At 45.3% G+C, this 19,361-nt stretch overlaps 1 protein-coding gene across 3 annotated transcripts in view; it reads right to left on the bottom strand.

Annotated features, from left to right (window-relative positions):
• The window catches only part of MCM10 (minichromosome maintenance 10 replication initiation factor), a 168,308-nt gene that overhangs the window by 78,335 nt on the left and 70,612 nt on the right, over positions 1-19,361 (bottom strand). For all 3 annotated transcript variants that reach the window (XR_014981293.1, XM_085652876.1, XM_085652877.1), the window contains exons 7-10: positions 5,529-5,694; positions 3,565-3,732; positions 3,066-3,182; positions 1,035-1,231 (exon numbers count right to left, since the gene is read on the bottom strand). Coding sequence is in view for 2 of the 3 variants with exons in the window: in XM_085652876.1 (XP_085509002.1) it covers positions 1,035-1,231; positions 3,066-3,182; positions 3,565-3,732; positions 5,529-5,694 (648 nt within the window). In the remaining variant the exon portion in view is untranslated. The remainder of the gene's footprint in view (positions 1-1,034; positions 1,232-3,065; positions 3,183-3,564; positions 3,733-5,528; positions 5,695-19,361) is intronic.

Here is a 19,361-nt window from a genome sequence, read left to right as displayed (position 1 = left end):
GTTGCACCCCCTGGAGTTAGAATAGTAATTTTTACCCCTATACTATCCAGCACTTACCCTACTGTTGCACCCCCTGGAGTTAGAAAAGTAATTTTTACCCCTATACTATCTAATACTTACCTTAAATGCAATTTAATATTATGCGTTGTAATGGTATGCGTTGTAATGGTAGTATGCGTTGTAATGGAATGCGTTGTAAAGGTAGTTTTTAAAAATGCGTTGTAGTGTCATGCGTTGTAATGTCATGCGTTGTAATGGATTGCGTGTTGTAAAAAATGCGTTGTAAGTGCATGCGTTGTAAAAGTGTGCGTTGTAACGACATACATCCATAGGGGTATTGAACTGCCGACAGTGGAAACCCCAGACACTTTCCTACAACGTGAAGTAGTACTGTCATAGCGCAGCCCTCTGACATTAGATATAGATGTCCAGCAGACATCCCACATTGCATATTGGGGGTGTTGGGTTGGGGAGGAGGTCCCAGTGCCTAGGCTAGCCATGGTTACTATATGTTTTTATGGTCTTCATTATTTTGTTAAGCTGGTACAATATGACAAATGTAGATGTGTTTATTACTGTGACAGTTCCCGGCGCATGTTGTGCTGGTACAAAAATGAATAAAATAGGTTATAAAAAAAAAAAGAATGCATCTATCTAAACTGCAAAGCAAATAGCCTAGTAGTGGCTTAATGTGCAATATGCTGTACACACCTGACCTAAAAGTTCAAAGTTTAATTTTGCCATTATAGAGTCATCCCACAGTACACAGCATTGTGCTTAAATGGGTCTTGCAAAGTTATATTAGGAAAATTAAATAAAAGCAATACTATAAATGGTGTCAAGAGCCAAAATCAACTGTATTAAAAAACTCAGTTTGGTCAGCCATATACATTTCTACTTGATACGGTACACACTTACTAAACAAACAAAAATGTATTTCTCAGTCTATATTTCCACATGCAGACAAGCTATGCATGAGTTAGGAGGCTAGATGACAACAACGCAGATACACAGAGTTCGAACAAAGGACTTACACAGAAGCTGCATAGGCCATGGATGAAACACCTCCGTAGTGAAAGCCATCCTGGCAAAGCTTCGCCTTCAGACCGGATGCTTTCCGAGACATCTTTTTGGGGGGACCACTGGAGAAACTGGATTGTAAATCTGCTCGTTTTGAACTGAGCTTCTTGTACTGAGACTGCACATGATACTGACAATATTCACAATCATTCTGCAGAAAGGAAAGCGACTTTAAGTGCAAAAATTGTAAAGGCAGGCAAGCAGACGAAAACATAGGACCAAGAAGCAAAACTAGAGTGCCTATATTTTACTCTGGAAAAGCCATAAATTGCATCCTTATCAAGTTATCATCCCTGCAAGTGTAGTTGTCTGCTTTAAGAAAAGTGAAATATATATATATATATACACACACACACACACACACACAACCACACACTGTTTTTTAGATCACTCTATAGCCAGCAAATTCACTGTTCATGTAATCTTCGCCTCCCTGTGCTTTCAGATTTCTGTTTATATATTATTTCATCAACTTACAAGATCAAGTTGTTAATTTATGTCAACTGTGACTCCGGTTATATAATAAGGTTTGGCAAATAAGAATTACTCGTGTTATAAAATAAAGTTTGCAATCGGTTTATCTCGTTAATTACAACATTTAAGCACTGCTCAAGGCCACATTTACAAATTGAATCCTTAAGAGCAATTACACATATTACATTCCTGTGACGCCGAGGAGAGGTTTCAGAAACCGAACAAAAGGTTTTGTTGTTGGTGGAGGAATAAACATGTAGGTTGCTAGTGTTATTGTAAAGCAAGAAATGAAACTTTTAGGATACATAAAAATACTTACAATAATTGAATGTATGATTACATGCATAACGTAAAGATAATAGCGTTAATTTTTGGGTGGAAAACTGGTAACGGCCGACGCTATTCAAACAAGCAATATCCTTTGATTACAAAATGACAAATAATTAGAACTTTAACTGATTAATCAATTTCTCTGTATCGCTGTATTACAATCTGCCCAATATCTGCTAAAGTAGGGCTTTCCACCACATCTTTGTCAGGCATGCATGATCCTAAAATATATTAGTATTAGGGGGCCTTAAGAACTATTTTTTTCCGAAAATAAGTGGAGTTAAAAGTGTGGAGTAAATTATAAACTTTAACAAAGTATTAACAGTTAATATTTAAGAATGTTTACACTATTTTAGGCACTGGTTCTACTGATGAAATGGAAACAACTGATTTGTAACAGAGGGCTGATATCTCATGACTAAAGACTCAATTTATTTTCTAAAGCGATTGCTTTGTGTAACCAGACTGTACATGACTACTTTATAGAGCATAAGCATGAAAAGATATGACCTGGTTGATCTGCGGGGCCCTGGTAGATCTGTCTAACCTTGGGGCAGCGGGTCTTCAAACTGGGGGGCAGGCCACCCTAGGGGGGCCACAAGTGATCCCGGGGAGGGGCACCAGGCTGTCGCCAAAAGAAGCATTATGCCGATAGCAGTGCTTTGTTTTAAGAAGGGGAAAAACAGAGGCAGTAATTGCTCTGTAATGGGCCATCACTAGCATCTTTTGTCAATTATATCCTAGCTGGGAAAAGGTGTCAAAAGGGAAGGGACTACAATCAATGCACATTTTATAAGCTATTTTTCTTTTTTAGTTGTTTAACTCCTTATTTGGAGTGGTCTCGCTTCTTTGCTTTCAGCATGAGATCCCACCTGCATTATAAGTAAGCTGTGCCTCTTGAGCACTAGTTCAGGTGGGGCTGGCTGTTTTCTGAGGCAGCACCTCACTGTGCTCTCACTTCTTTGTTTACTGTTATTGCTATACTTCCTCAGATTCCCTCTATTACCCACCCCAAAAATAAATCGAAATGGCAATTATCAAGCTGGATTTGCATGCGATCAAGAACTGGAACAGTTTATGGTTGACCCTTTACAGCTGCTTTTAACACCAAAAGATTTTTAGGCAAGTTATCTGGAAAATTGTACGGTAAAATGCACCAAATGAGACTGATCGTCACCAACCAGATTAACCATCTGTGTACAGGGGTCTCTGTTTTTCTTCCTCGCCTTGCAGGTTCCCAAATCAAGCGATTCGCCCATGATCAAGATCTTCTGGGGGTTATCAACAGAGAAACAGACCTGTGGAGGGAGAGGGGAGAACAGTCCATATTCTTAAAAAGAAACTTAGCTGCTGCTAAAGTCAATCTTCATTCCAAAACAAAAATGGCATGCAGTCGATTTAAAGGAGCAAATGTGCAGGAATACACAACTGGCCCATTTACTAGGACTTCCAAATATATATATATATTTTTATCAAGGAAAAAGGTGCAGATCAGGCAAGTTTACTGTGCTGCAGGTTCATCAAAATTCACTGGTCAGCTACTCATCCCACTTTGCCTGGTGTGCGGTAATGAAAGAAAGGAGTAAGAGAATGCCTCACATGAACAGGAAAGAGTGAGGTGAGATTCTACACAAACTGCAAACCCCATGACAGACTAGGATAGAAGCGTGCAAAGCTCACCTCATCTGATCCCTCTTTCGGCTTCATTGGATTCGCGTTCAGCAGTCCCAGGACCGTGCCCTGCTCAGTCTTCCAGTGCTCTTTGTGTACATCACCAAACAAAAACAGGGAGATGAACTTGTCCATGTTTTTCAAGTCATTCAGCCTCCAGATGCTGAAAGTTCTACCCTACAAACGAAACACAGTTTGGATTTCACACATTTACAACTAAGTGCATTTCCCTGATCAAAGAAGTGCAGTTGTGCTGCATCAACTACCATCACCACGTGCAGTGTAACAAATGTTACTAAATCCTAAAACTATGCGAGCAAAAATGAATTTGTAAACCATTTTTCTAGCAGCTGACGTTTGCCTTAAAAGTACAACTGTCTAGTCTTGACAGGGATCTTAGGTTAACCTGGACTACACGTGCCTTCATATGGCAGCGTGCATCAAAGCCACAACAACATTATAGTTAAACACTTGCTCCTATTCAAAAGCAAGCGTTGCACTTCCTGGATTAACTCCTCCCTCTCAAGTTGCTCTCATGTGGTTGTTCGCCTCTTTTCAACTTCTCTAGCAGAGAAATGGAGTGTGAAGTTCTCCAAGGGCCTTCTCTAACATCCATCATGCTTAAGATGTATGCTCAAATTTTAGGTACCTTTCCCAATTCAAAGGAATTTGATATCCATACATAGTCCCATGACACAGAGATCATCCTCCAATTGGGGAGGGAGATAATTTTAGTCTGCAATCTTCTTTATAAAAAAAAACATAAAACTTTCTTTTAGAAGTTTGACAGTGAAAAATGTAAATCCTGTTGGTGGGAGAAAGTGTCAGCACAGGGCCCCCTTTTTATGGAATAGGGAGAACATGGATTGTCCCACACCTCCGACCTGAACAACAATCTCGGATTCTGTAGTCTTTGCAAGCACAAGTGAATGTGGCCTCCGTCTACTGTTTTCACCATAAATATAGTGCATACAAACTTACCTATGTTATCCTAGAAAATCAAATGCTCTGCAGATCCAGCACTCATTGGCTCCTGTCCTGATTAAGGGAAACTTATTTTAAACCACCAATCTACATGATCAATTAACTTCGGAATGCTGAGACTTTAGCAATTTAGGGACATAGAATATTTGAACCCTCCCTCACCACCTTGCTGTACTCAACTCAATTTTCATTCAACAGTGCATTACTTTCAAAGTTCTTTACATGGTGTGCGACACTGTTTGTGGCAAGACATGTTCTTTTTATTTTTTTCTAACAAGAACCATTTGTGAAACCTCCCAAAGTTAAGAGACAATGGTAGAGGGTACTCTCTAGTCTGGGTCCCCACAATTTGGAACTACTAACCATTGGCACTTTGTGGTAATTCTTCCTATACCGTTTAATAGAGTGATAATTTCGTCCCCAGAACCTACTCTTCTGGATACCACTCGCTGTATAAGATTTAACAGCATAAAACCCTAGTGTTTTGTGTGCTATACAAAAATCTCAAACAGTTGGAGGAGTCTTTGTACTTCAGGATACAACTTGAAAAAGGTCTAGTGGCCAGAGGATAAAATTGAGCAGGCCCTAGGTCACACTACTTGTGAGAAGTGTGCAGAAATAAGGAACTTCCTCCCATGCAAAACAGAGAACTTTAGAGATAAATTCTGCAAAGGCTATTAAAACAACATCTTATATCAACTTATATAAGGGAGTGAGGGGGTATTAACTGCTACAGCATCAACCTGAACGGATACACTTTGAGGATGTTGTATGCAGGTCCTGAATGAACAGTACATGAAGATTGTTGGCAGCTATGGCTAAGTCTGAAGCAGACAAGCACAACTTCAGCCCCGAAAATGTGAAAATGGAGGCCCAAAATAAAATAGCAAGCAATCAAAGAATAGGATGAGAGTTTGTGTAAAAATAGAGAAGATTCAAACAAACCATGTAAATCATCACTTATTTTTGTATGTTCACAGATGGCTTACATTATTTGCACTCTGAGGTGTAATTTTCTTTATGATTACGCCAAAAGTCACCCAATCAGAATCTTCCAGTTTCTCCACAGGAAGCTTGTCTGGTAACTGAGACAGACGAATCAGCTTCCGTCCACTCATTCTCCTCTCCATTTCCACAGACGATACTCGAGGTCTCCTGCAAAACCACAGATTACGCTATTAGACTACAATTGGTACACAAATCAACAAAAGTGAGCGTCTGGTGCCCGACGTATTCCAAGAAAAGTGAAAACACAATCAAAAGTACTCAAGACCACGTCGTAGACCATGGATTGTTATAGCCTCACTGACAAGGAACAACTGTTGCACAGGAGAGCCAACTCAATAAGAGAATAATTTACAATAAGACAACTATATAGCTAGATACGGAACCCATGCACCGTGCAAGGTTCTGGAATAGAAAGGAATCGTTGGAGGACACATGTAAAAGTTGCTACGGCTGAAACAACCACTTAAGTGAAGGAGAAACATGTTGTATAGGAGGATGTCTCTTCTGTCCTATCACTTCTAATGATTAAGAATTCTTCATGTATGTGATACCATATGCAATCAATTTATCATTAAAACATGATCGACCCTTTGCACCAAGATACAAACTGTTAATAGTCATACCGTAACATACAGGGCAATAACTTACTATTCAATTGTCTAAAAGGGGTTTGTTTTAAATTGATGTAAATATATGCAATAAATACATTATTATTATTCAGAGCACAGTAAGACATCATGTAAATTTATATGAAATCATAAAACCGCTATCGTGTGGTAAGAGATTTAAGGCTGAATTAACTGTTGAGTTCATAGTGTAAGGCTGAATTAACTGTTGAGGGAGGACCCCAGGGGTCCTCCCTCAGCCCTACGCTCTTCAATGTCTACATGGCTCCGCTCGCCCCCATCGTCAGAACCTACGGACTCAACATTGTATCATACGCAGACAACACCCAACTCATCCTCTCCAACGAACCCAACACCGCAAGACACAACTTTCGAGAAGGCATGGAAGCAGTCGCCAAATGGATGATAAACAGCTGCCTACAACTAAACACCAACAAAATGGAAGTACTCATCATGGGCCAAAACCCCGACGCCTGGAACGACACCTGGTGGCCCCCTGCCCTCCCCCACGGACCACGCACGCAACCTGGGAATCATCCTGGACTCAGAGCTCAAAATGAACCGCCAGATCAACTCTGTCACGTCCTCCTGCTTCCACACCCTCCGCTTCCTATGTAAGACCTTCAAATGGATCCCCCTCGAACACAGAAAGACAGTCACTCTCGCCCTGGTCACCAGCAGGCTCGACTGCGGCAACGCACTCTATGCCAGAATGAACAAAAACCTCACCCGCAAGCTACAGAACATCCAAAACGCCGCCGGAAGACTGGTCCTCAACCTGCCAAGAGGCTGCCACATCACCCAGCACCTACGCACACCCCACTGGCTCCCCATCGAAGCTAGAGTCACCTTCAAGATGCTAACACACGCTCACAAGGCCCACCACGACACCGGACCAGCATACCTGAACAGCCGACTCACATTCCACGCACCCCAAAGGACCCTACAATCAGCCCAGCTCTCCTACACCGTGGTCCCCCACACCAGAAAGACCAGATCGGGAGGCCGCTCCGTCTCCTTCCGCGTGGCCAGAGCCTGGAACGACCTTCGGCTCCACCTCAGACAGATAACATCGCTCCCCATCTTCCCAAGAAACCTAAAATCCTGGCTCTTCGACAGACCCTCTCCTAGATGGACTGGAACCTGCGACCCGCCCAGTGCCTTGAGACTCTTACGTGTGAGTAGTCGCGCTTAACAAACACCTGATATAAATGTACAGTATATTTGCACCTCGAGAGAAGTGATGATTATATATTAATAGATACTTGTACTGAATAAGGATTCAAATAAATGAAAAGTTATTAGTCAGTAGAGGTAATAAGACAGGAGAGGCATCGTCCTGTAATGTAAGTCTACAAAGCCTAGGTACTCTTGTTTATCGGGTCACCCGCTATACATTGTGAATAAGAAACACCCCTCGTTATCCTTCACTTCGAACCTCATTCATTCCAAGGAAGCAGAAGGGAAAAAGCTCAGCCATTCAGAAATAAATTGAAAAACGCCCACTTCCAACCATGATGCCCCCATTACTATGTATCTGATTTCTACAATGACTGCTATTAAGCTCAAACTGCATAATGGAAGCAAGTTTCCACAATGTAAACAGCTTTAACATAATCTATCATTCGACAGCCTTTCATCGACTATTCAAAGCGAATGAAGGTTGCAGAAAGAGCAAAAGAAGACTGTGGGAAAATCATGGAGAATGCCGATTTCCTAACATACACAGATTTCTTTTTCATGCCATAACAGTGATGTCTCATTGAATTAGACAGATTTGTTACTTTTGAAACAGGTCAGTAGCATCACACAGAAGAGACTCAGAGGCTGAGTGAGGTATGTGATTGTCCCAAATGTTGTACAGAGTTCAGTCCTTGGCTGATAGCTATATATTGGGCTGTTTCTATTTGAGGTCTATGAAATGAACAGATTAATTATGGTATGTAGAAATCAATAATCAAAATAAATACATACATTGACCTTATGGCACAAAACGGAGGGTTTCAGCTATAGCACGTGCATCTCCTTATGTCCTGCCTATGCCTTCTTTCTCGTGACTGATTACATTCACTGGTGAAAACGGCGTCGGTTGTAATAGGACAGGAGAGGTAATGACAAGTACAGAGGTATTTCTTCAAATCAAAATTAATCACTTTGAAGACTGGGCAAGTAAAATAAATGGGAATAAGGTACTGACGATCATGAGCAAAAAGAAACAATCCCCCAATAGAAATCTACACATCACAACTGCCACTCGACTCCACTGCAACATGCCTGCTCTCATCATCCGAAAAGATTGGGAATAGTCAGACAATGTTTTCTTATGGTCTGCCTCATCTTCACTGACACCAATATTGCTTCCCCCAACAAACTCCCTTTTCCAGACTAGTCCAATCTTGTTTCTTCCTCTTACTCTGATCTAAACCAGCATCACTTCTACTAGTCTATTGCCTTTTCTTCCCGTGGTGCTTTGCCATCCAATAGACATTTAATTTTGTTTGCGCACTCCTGCTCTGCATAACCAATAACCGAACATTCCCAGTGCTGCTGTGAGACATTATGCATTACGCACAAATCAAATTAATTACAGACAACTTCCAAACCTTTCATTTTGCCCCTGTATCTACCTCAAAAAATAAACTTTTTTTCAACCCACCATTATGTGGGAAATAGAAATACGTGCCTATGTGGCATATCCAACATCTCCCAGCTACTCCATTTCTTTTGGAAATCATTGAACCGGAACAATAGGGTGCAACCGACTTACAACTTTTTCAGAAACGACTTAAAACTGTTCTCTTCCACTGTGTTTACCCGACCCAACATGTCTCTTGGAAGTGACTTTAGAATATAGAACCGGGACTGTCCCCTCACCGCTTGGTCTCCAACGCTCCCCGCTGTGTCTTGTTTAACAATCTGAAGTAACCGAAAGGACACAAATAGCACCTTACAAAAAAGTCTAAATTAATGTGGTTGCATTTATGCCCCTCAAGTCGACAGACATCCTAATCAATTTGCTGAATTTCATGGCTACGCCACTGGAGCCAGCCTGTCTGAGGATTCAATCTGCTCAATGATAGCCTTCTTGCAGTCATTCTATCTCTTCCACGAAACTATTTCTAGACAAAATTATATCACAATATTTAGAAGACTAGAGTCCTACTCCCTCCAACACTACGTGTGTACAAACCCCTTCAGTTTTCCTTTGCTAAACACAGTCTAGTCTAAATTCTCCACCCTAGTTACTCAACACTTCTTACGTAATTAGAGAGGACTGGGTCTCTTTCATTCCCAACACTTGCATCTCTTCTTTTTTCCCCTCTCCTTTGAACACTAGCCAAACCAGCATGGAAATGTCCTAACACACAAATGGGACTTCCTCCTCACCCATTTAGTTTAATCTCCTCTTGTAAACACATTTCTGGAAACTGGATCAAGAGGTTCTCAGCTTTCAACATGCAGCATGCACATTCATTTACCAACATACTCTCTGCCTCCCAAATTAACACACACATTGCAGAAAGGTGCATCTTAATGGGACGTTACTTCTGGATTTCCTTAATTTCCTGAACTTTCACCTACAGCCTTGTCATAGTCTTTCCTGAACTCTTTAGACAACCGCCATTGAATACTAATCAATAACTCCACCCCCCCCTCTTTTAATTGTGCTGATTGGAGATTTGCAAATATTTTGCACATTGCCTGTTTTCAGCTGCATGCCTCATAAACCCAACAATTATGGCCCTCTATGTCTAGCTCCAACTCTTAATCACTACACACACAGTTTTCTCCTGCTTTACCGTATGCATTAACCCCTAGTTAACTCCTTTAGAATTTTTCTCTATAGGTTCAGTAAATTCCATTGCTTTACCTGAAGCCACCTTTTTGGCAGCAAGAAAGCCTCTTGAACCTTGCTACTGTTGATTTTATGCACCACATGGTCTCAGGTCATCTCTGAATTCCCATCAACCATCTTCATGGCTTTTGTGCCACTGCAAAATGCCATTCCACTACTTATTCTTTTCACAATGGTTTCCACCCATCATTCTCAGTGCTACGTATCCTAATCCAAATCGTCATCCTTACAACTAAAACAACAATTAGCCTTCACAGTGTTCAACATGTTTAATTTGCACTCTGTTTACTATGTCACAACAGATAATAGCAGCAGCATTCAATGTCTAAACCACTATATTCTTCAGCGATCATCATTTATTTATTTTTTTCCTCCTTGGCAAATACACCCGGTAGCACACTGGGACACCTCTCCTGTCGTCCACATCCTGTAATTCCTTTTTCAGCATTAATGCCACCGGCATATGGGTTACAGTGTTAACATACACAACTTGTGCTGCCTGTCACAAAAGCCACAAACATGTGATGCTATAAAATTCCGGCCTCTTCAGTCACCCGTATTCTCTGCATGAATAGTGGTGGTGCTAAGCAGCCCTTGCTTGTCAGATCACCTGTAACCAAATTTTTTACTTCAAATTATAAGGTCTACCATATGAAACCCAATTAAAATGTAACCTGAGACGCTACCATCAAATGATCGGGACCACCAAATGCGCCACTCTGGCGGACTACAACAATGCCAGCACCAGAAGAAGCAAAGAAATCGTCACCATTGAGAAGGGTTTCACCTCACCAGTGGCCGCCTCCAACTCGATCACTCCAGTGCAGAAACACTACAACAATCTCTCTCAATTCTTCAGCAACAACATCGCTGCCATTTACAGCAATTGCAACCCGCAACTGGACCCAACAGACTTAGCCAAATGCCTCCCAATCTTATCGAAAGAACCAATGCTTTCCACATGGCCTGTCATCATCCCAGAAGAAACCGCCATTACCATGAAGTCCATCCACTCGGGCCCTATCGGAACCCTGCCCCCACCATGTCTACTCCAGAGAACTGTAACCAATCGACGCCATGCTCGCACCCATTTAGAATGCCACCACCTGTAAAGCGAACTTCCCAGGCGCTTGGAAACATGCTACTCCCCTACCACTGTTGAAAAAACCCTCCACGGACCCTTCAATGCCTGCCAATTAGAGACCAATCTCCATGCTAGCATTTCCGGCCAAGGACTAAGACAAAATCATAAACAGACACCTCACTGAATACCTCAATGACCACCAACTCCACAACACCACTAAGTCTGGTGACCCATCCAAAGCATTGAAGAAAACGTTACTTACCGCTGGTAACGCCTCATCTGGTAGAGACTATATCTAGCTGCAAATTCCATATCTTCGAATTGCCCCAGGCATCAGACTGGATCCGGAAGATTTTTCGTGAGCCGTACTCATGCGCGTTGATAGGTGGCATCGATCGGCTCAGATTCTTTCGTCCGCGCCAGAAGTGATCTAGTGGTACCTATATGGGCACCAAACAGGCACGCTGACGTCAGTTTCTTTTCAGAACTTTCCATGTCAGAAGCGCGGAGCCATGATGAACACTGACAACTGGTATGTCAAAACTAGGAACCTGAATGGGGTCACGCATGTACCTAGAAATCCGTTAGCAGAGCGGGGAGGATGGCTGTTAAGGAATCTGCAGCTAAATATAGTCCCTACCAGATAAGGCGTTACAGAAGGTAAGTAACTTGTTCATCTGATAGAGACTTCGAGCCGCAGATTGATTACCATAGAATAGATACCCAAGCAATATCTTTCCCGGGGGAGGGTCTGCAAACCAATTTCAAAAGAGAAAGTCTGCGGAACTGAACGGGCAATGTGGCCATCCCTACGGACCGTCCAGACAGTAATGTTTGGTGAATGTGTGCAGGGAAGCCCACTTTGCTGCATGGCAGATATCCAGGATCAGAACTCCGTGAGCTAATGCAGAGGTGGCTGCTTTAGTTCTGGGAGAACAAGCATGCAAACCTTCAGGAGTTTGCTTCTTGGCCAGTGCATAGCAGATTTTGATGCAGAGCACGACCCATCTAGAGATGGTTTGCTTCTGCACTGCCCAACATTTTTGCCACCAATATACCCCACAAAGAGTTGGTTGTCTACCCCGAACTTGTGTGTACTACCAAAGTAGAACAATGTTCTTTTTGGGTCCAAACGGTGGAGTCGCTCCTCTTCATTAGAGGGGTGTGAAGGAGCGATAAATGTAGGCAATGTGCTAGATTGGCCTACATGAAAAGGAGTGATCACTTTTGGGAGAAAGGAGGCCCGTTTCCGAAGTACCAGTTTGTCCGGTTAGACTGAAAGGTAAAGAGGCTTAGATGATAAGGCCTGCAGCTCACTCACTCTGCAGGCAGATGTAATGGCCACAAGGAAGGCTGTTTTCAATGTGAGAATCCTGAGGGGACAATTGTGTAGAGGCTCGAAAAGAGCGCACATCAAAAAAGTACCAATGAAAATTAAGGTCTTACTGAGGCATAATGAATGGTTAAGGTGGGAAGAGATAAGTAAGACCCTTGAGGAACCTATGCTCAATAGGGAACTTGAACAAGGAATATGCTACTTACCAGTATGCATCTGTTCTTGGCATGTAGAGCTGCAGATTTGTACACTTAGCATAGGTCGCCATCTGGTGTTGGGCCCGGATGTTTGCAGTTTGTTTTTCTTCTTGGACCGTCTTTGGAAGGCACGAGTTTGGTGACTCCTCCTTCGGTCCGTACTGCGCATGGGCTTCGGCTCCATCCTCAGATTGTTTTTCGCCAACAGGGAAATGATGGAGCTTGGTAATCATAGTGAGAAACCCATGTGTGTTGTATCTAAATAAGATGTACTGGAACGGATACAGGTAGCCGGGGAGGCGGGTGGGCGTGTACAAATCTGCAGCTCTACATGCCAAGAACAGATGCATACTGGTAAGTAGCATATTCCGTTCGAGGCATATGAGCTGCAGATTGTACACTTAGCATAGATTATATAGCAGTACCCAACCTTAGCGGCGACCACCGGTATCCGTTGCAGCTGTTTGAAAAAGTGTCTTTAGTACAGCCTGGCCCACCCTAGCTTGCTGCTGGGAGTGCACATCTACACAGTAGTGTTTTGTGAATGTGTGCGGTGTAGACCATGTGGCTGCCTTGCATATGTCATCTAAGGGTATATTCCCTAGAAAAGCCATAGAAGCCCCTAACTTTCTTGTAGAGTGGGCTTTAGGGGGAACAGATAATGTTCTCTTTGCCTTCTGATAGCAAATTTGTATGCATTTTACAATCCACCTAGCTATCCCTGATTTTGAGATGGGGTTGCCTTTATGTGGTGGAGAGAAGGAAACGAACAACTGTTTGGTCTTCCTGAAGGGTTGCGTTCTTTGTATGTAGTATAGCAACGCCCTTTTCACATCCAGTGTGTGTAAGGCCCTTTCCGCAACAGATTGGGGTTGCGAAAAGAAGACAGGTAATTCCACTGATTGATTGAGGTGGAAGGGGGAAATGACTTTGGGCAGGAACTTCGGATTTGTGCGAAGTATGACCTTGCTGTGATGCATTTGTATGTAGGGTTCCTGTATGGTGAACGCTTGTATTTCACCAACCCTTCTAAGGGAAGTGATAGCTACAAGGAAAGCTGTTTTCCAGGTGAGAAATTGTAGCTCACATTTGTGCATTGGTTCGAAGGGTGGACCCATAAGTCGTGTAAGGACTAAATTTAGATTCCATACAGGGGAGGGTGGTGCCCTGGGAGGAATTACTCGTTTAAGGCCTTCCATGAAGGCTTTAATAGCGGGCACTCTGAAGAGAGATAAATGCTGTCTGTTTTGTAGATAGGCAGCGATCGCTGCTAGGTGTAGGCGTATGGATGAATATGCCAGGTTACACCTGTGAAGATGGAGCAGATAGCATATGATATGCTGTATGGATGCATCTAGAGGGTTGATTGTATTGTTACGGCAGTACATTACAAATCTTTTCTACTTTGCGGCATAGCATGCTCTAGTGGTAGGACGTCTGGCTTCCATGATGATGTTCATGCAATCAGGGGGAAGATTAAGGTACCCGAATTCTAAGATTTCAGGAGCCAGATCGCCAGGTTGAGCTGAGCTGGGTCCGGGTGCCTGATTTCTCCATGGTTCTGGGTTAGGAGGCATGGGGATAGGTGCAGTTTTTGATGTGGTACCACTGATAGTTGTAGTAGCGTGGTGTACCACGGCTGCCTCGCCCACGTTGGAGCTACCAGAATGAGTGTGAGGGAGTGCTGTTGTAGTTTCCTGACCACTAATGGAATTAGTGGGAGAGGTGGAAAGGCGTATGCAAATCTGCCTGACCAGTTCATCCATATCGCATTGCCCTTGGACAATGGGTGTGGGTATCTGGCGGCGAAGCTTGGGCATTTTTTGTTTTCGTGGGTGGCGAAGAGGTCTATTTGAGGATGCCCCCACTGTTGGAAGAATGGGTGAAGAACTTGTGGATGCAGTTCCCATTCGTGTAGTTGTTGAGTCTGTCTGCTGAGCAGATCTGCTATGGTGTTTTGTACGCCTGGAACATGCTGTGCCAGGAGAAAGATGTTTTGGGGAATTGCCCATCTCCATATGCTCTGGGCTAAGCGGGAGAGCTGGGGAGAGTGTGTCCCCCCCTGTTTCTGTATATAATACATCGCAGTCATGTTGTCTGTGCGAATGAGGACTGCTTTGCCTGAAATCTGCTTTTGGAAAGATTTTAGGGCTAGAAAGATCGCCAAAAGCTCCAGATGGTTGATGTGGAGCGTTTTTTGCTGTGGCGTCCATAGACCTTGCATTGTGAGGTGTAAGAGGTGCGCTCCCCAGCCGGAGAGCGATGCGTCCGCTGTTAGAGTCATTTGAGGAACCGGGTCCAGGAACGGCCGTCCCTTGGAAAGGTTTGTGGTGTTCCACCACTGCAGAGAGTGATGTGTGCGGCCGTCCACCAACACCAGATCCGTCAGCTGACCCTGGGCCTGGTTCCACTGTTGTGCTAGGCACTCCTGAAGTGGACGCATGTGGAGTCTTGCATGGGGCACTATGAAGATGCAAGATGCCATCATCCCTATGAGCTTCATAAACACTCTTGCTGGGAGAGAGTGTTGAGGAAGGAATATTTTGCGTAAGGCTAGAATGCTTGTGATTCTGGCTGAGTTTGGATAGGCAATACCTTTTGAGGTGTCTATAGTGGCCCCGAGATATTGCTTCGTGTGAGATGGTATGAGGTGGGACTTTTGGTAGTTCACCGTGAAGCCTAGCTGATGAAGCAGTTGGATGGTGCTGTTTGTATGTTGCACGCATCGGTGGTAGGACGCGGCTTTTATCAGCCAGTCGTCTAAGTAAGGGAAGACGTGAATATGTTGACGTCTGAGGTGTGCTGCTACTACTGCTAGGCATTTGGTAAACACCCGTGGTGCAGTGGTGACCCCGAAGGGGAGAACCTTGAATTGGTAATGTTGCCCGTCCACCACGAACCTGAGGTATTTCCTGTGAGAGGGGTGTATTGGAATGTGAAAGTACGCGTCTTTCAGATCCAGTGTTGTGAGAAAGTCTCCCTGGCAGAGGAGTGGGAGGACTTGTTGTAAGGTGACCATGTGAAAGTGGTCTGAATGTATGTAGGCATTTAGAGGCCGGAGATCCAGAATGGGTCTGAGGGTCTCGTCTTTCTTTGGGATTAAGAAATATAGGGAGTAGACCCCTAGATTTCGTTGATTGACGGGTACCTGCTCTATAGCGTGTTTCTGGAGGAGCGAGAGTACCTCTTGTTTGAGCAGTGTGGAATGTTCTTGGGACATTGGGCGGTGCCTTGGTGGGATATTGGGTGGGGTAGATGTTAGCTCGAGACAGTACCCTGACCGAATGATTTGGGTCACCCATTTGTCCGATGTTATGGGCTCCCATACGTGAATAAAATCTTGTAGTCTGCCCCCGACCGGAGTGGAATGGTCTGGGGGGAGCGGGGGGGGAGTCATTGTGCGGGTGGGGTGGCAGAACGGGTGTTGTTGGTTTTGCCCCTGCCCTTATTGTTGTTGCCTCTGTAACCACCTCTTTGGTTGCCCTTTGAAAAGGTATTTTGAGGAGGGGATTTGTAGGAGGTAGAGGCATTATCGGTGGAGGAGCCTCTACCTGTGCCACGAAAGGACGAGCGTCGAAAGGAACGCTTAGAGGCTTGTGTTTGGAGCGCTCCCATAGACTTCGCTGTGTCTGTATCTTTCTTCATTTTTTCTAGCGCTTCGTCTACCTTTGGGCCAAAGAGTGTTTGCTGGTCAAAGGTGTGATTGAGTATTGATGTCTGGACCTCAGGCTTGAACCCTGATATCCTGAGCCAGGCATGGCGGCGAAGCAGGACACTGGTATTTATGGCTCTAGAAGCAGTGTCTGCTGCATCGAGGGCACACTTAATGGAGGTGTTTGTGATTAGTTTGCCCTCCTGTATCAGGTCATGAGCTTGGCGCTTGTATTTTTCTGGAAGGTGCTGCATAAGAGCCTCTAGTTCGTCATAGTGTGCTCTATCATATCGCGCAAGCAGTGCTTGTGTATTTGCAATGCGCCACATGTTTGCAGCCTGGTAGGCGGTGCGTTTACCAGACGCGTCCAGAAGTTTAGATTCCTTGTCTGGCGGTGGGGCATCTCCTGAGGATTGGGAGTTAGCCCGCTTTCTAGCTGTGGAGACAACTAGGGAATCTAGGGGAGCAGGGCCCTTGATGTATGCAGGGTCTGTGGGTGCCGCCTTGTACTTCTTCTCTATTCTAGGGTTTAGTACTCTGGCTCTGACAGGGTCTTTGAATACCTCTGTAGCGTGCTTGGTGACACCCTTAAGCATGGGTAAAATAGCAGTGGAACGGTCTTGTAAATCAAATGTATCCAGTAGGAAGTCTTCTTCCACTGGTTCACTGTGCATGTCCACCCCATGGTAGTGTGCTGCTCTCTGCACTAAATGGTGAAAACCTAAAGAGTCCTCTGGAGGAGACGGCCTTGATGGGTATAGGTCGTCTTGAGGTGCATTAGGTATGTCAGGGTTATTATAATCCTCCCATGGATCTGGGGTCCTTGGTGGAGTGGAATCCATTGGGGCGTCCCCTGGGTCATTGTCCGGGTCCCCGTCATCCGGATCTGGGGATGGGGCCGGATCGTAGTGAGGTAAAGGTGGAGGGGGTGGAGGTGGGAGGGGGGGTGGCAGTGGGGAGGGTACTCTGAGGGGAGAAGTAGCTGAGTCCCTCTTTTTGGGTGGAGGAGGAGGAGCCGGAGCCTCAAGGCGACGTTTCTTAGTGATCACAGTCAAAAGGCCAGTCTTCGGATCTCTGGACAAAGTCTTTTGTAAAGGGTCTGGTGTAAACAGAGCCAATGGCGCCGAGTCGTCTGTCGGCACCGGCGATTTCGGAACCGGAGGTTTCGATGTTCTGTGTACGCCATGCTTTTTCGAGGTCTCCGTGTGTTTCGGCGTCGAATGCTGTTTCGGCGCCGGAGCATCGGTGCCGACCGATTTCTGTTTGTGTTTGGTCGGCCCCGAGTGTCCAGGCTTCGGCACCGGTGGTTTCGGAGTCGAGCTGGATTTTGCAGGCTTTGGTGCCGGATGCTGTTTATCGGCACCGTGCGTCGGCTGGCTCGATCCCGAGCTGCCGTGAGACTTTGGGTGCTTCGACACCGGGCCCGAAGGTGGGGTGATCGAGGCTTTGGTTTTGGTTTTGCCCAGGCCGGCAGGCGAGGGAGTAACCGGAGTCTCTTTGGTTTTCGGTGCGGGGTTGGGAGGGGGCATAGTACTCACGGCCCGCTGTCCTGGTGTGACGTCCTCCAGGTCTGAGTCGTCGGCCTCGGAAGCGCTGACGATGTCTTCCCCCCGTTCGGTGTGTGTCTGCCCCGAAGCTTCGGCGTCGTCTCCGAAGATGTCCGGTGGAGCTGCAGAGGATGAGTGCGCCATGGTGCGTCGAGCTCTTCGATCTCGGATCGTTTTCTTCGATCGAAAAGACTTGCAGGCGGGGCAGTCTCTAGCCTCGTGTTCCGGAGAGAGGCAAAGGTTACACACCTGATGGAGGTCGGTGTGGGGAAATTTAGACCCACATTTTGGGCACTTTTTAAACGGAGTCCTTTCCATCGGCCGGGACCGGAGTCGCGGAGGGCCCGAAGGCCGGTGTCGATGTACGGGATGGAAAAGTGCCGCTTCGAGAGATGAAGATGATGAAGGGACTCGAAGAATCGAGGATTTTCCGTCGAGGCTGGAACCGTAGAAGTTCGAAGCCTGAGCACGAAGTATCACATCCGAGCCCGATGGCGGAAAAAAACAATCTGAGGATGGAGCCGAAGCCCATGCGCAGTACGGACCGAAGGAGGAGTCACCAAACTCGTGACTTCCAAAGACGGTCCAAGAAGAAAAACAAACTGCAAACATCCGGGCCCAACACCAGATGGCGACCTATGCTAAGTGTACAATCTGCAGCTCATATGCCTCGAACAGAGGGTTTATCAGGCAACTGTGCAAAGGAAGAAATCTAGCCCTTAAGAGTGCCCAGAGCAAAGCACTGCAGAGCAACAAAGAATGAAACGCAGAACCTCAGAAAGAGGGGCAGAACAGAAAGTAGATCAACAGATTTTTCTGCACACAAAGCCATAAATTTCTTCTAACGGCAGGCATATACCATTTTGGTGGAGAGATGCCTGGCTGCCAAGATGATGTTACAGACTTCGGAGGAAGGTCTAAAGCGGTCAAGTGTCGCCACTCAATCTCCACACAAGAAGGCGGAGAGTGGACAGGTTCGGGTGGAGAACTCTCCTCTGCAGCTGTGACAGAAGATCCTCCCGAAGGGGCAGCCTGATCGGAGGATCAACGGACATGCTCAGAAGCTCGGAATACTAGACTCTCCGTGCCCAGTCCAGAGAAAAGGATGACTTAGGCCCTTTCGTTCTTGATAAGTCTGGGTAGGAGTGGTATGGGCAGAAAAGCGTACGGGAGGCCTCAGCTCCACTCGAGACGAAAAGTGTCTCCGAGCGAGTGTTGCCTTGGAAACTCCAGCGCGCAAAACTGCTTACATTGCACATTCTTGTTGGGTGCAAACAGATTTAACCGAGGCTCTCGCCACTTCTGAAAGAACCCTTGCACAACCTTCAGATGAAGACACCATTCATGATCGGGTCGGCTGGGCTCTGTGCATCCTAGGCATTGTCGGTCATGCCGGTTGAGGGTGCAGAAATCAGGACAACTGGGCCACTGTAGAAGTGGGTCCCTCAGGTGCTGACGTCCCTCAACAGCTGCTCCGTCTCTGTGCTGTTAGAGTCCCAACTGGACTTAAACAGGC

Source organism: Triturus cristatus, chromosome 4_1 (assembly GCF_964204655.1).
Source record: "Triturus cristatus chromosome 4_1, aTriCri1.1, whole genome shotgun sequence".
NCBI classification, from domain to species: Eukaryota; Metazoa; Chordata; class Amphibia; order Caudata; family Salamandridae; genus Triturus; species Triturus cristatus.
Note: the sequence above shows the minus strand (reverse complement) of the source record. Positions and strands in the feature narration are given on the sequence as shown.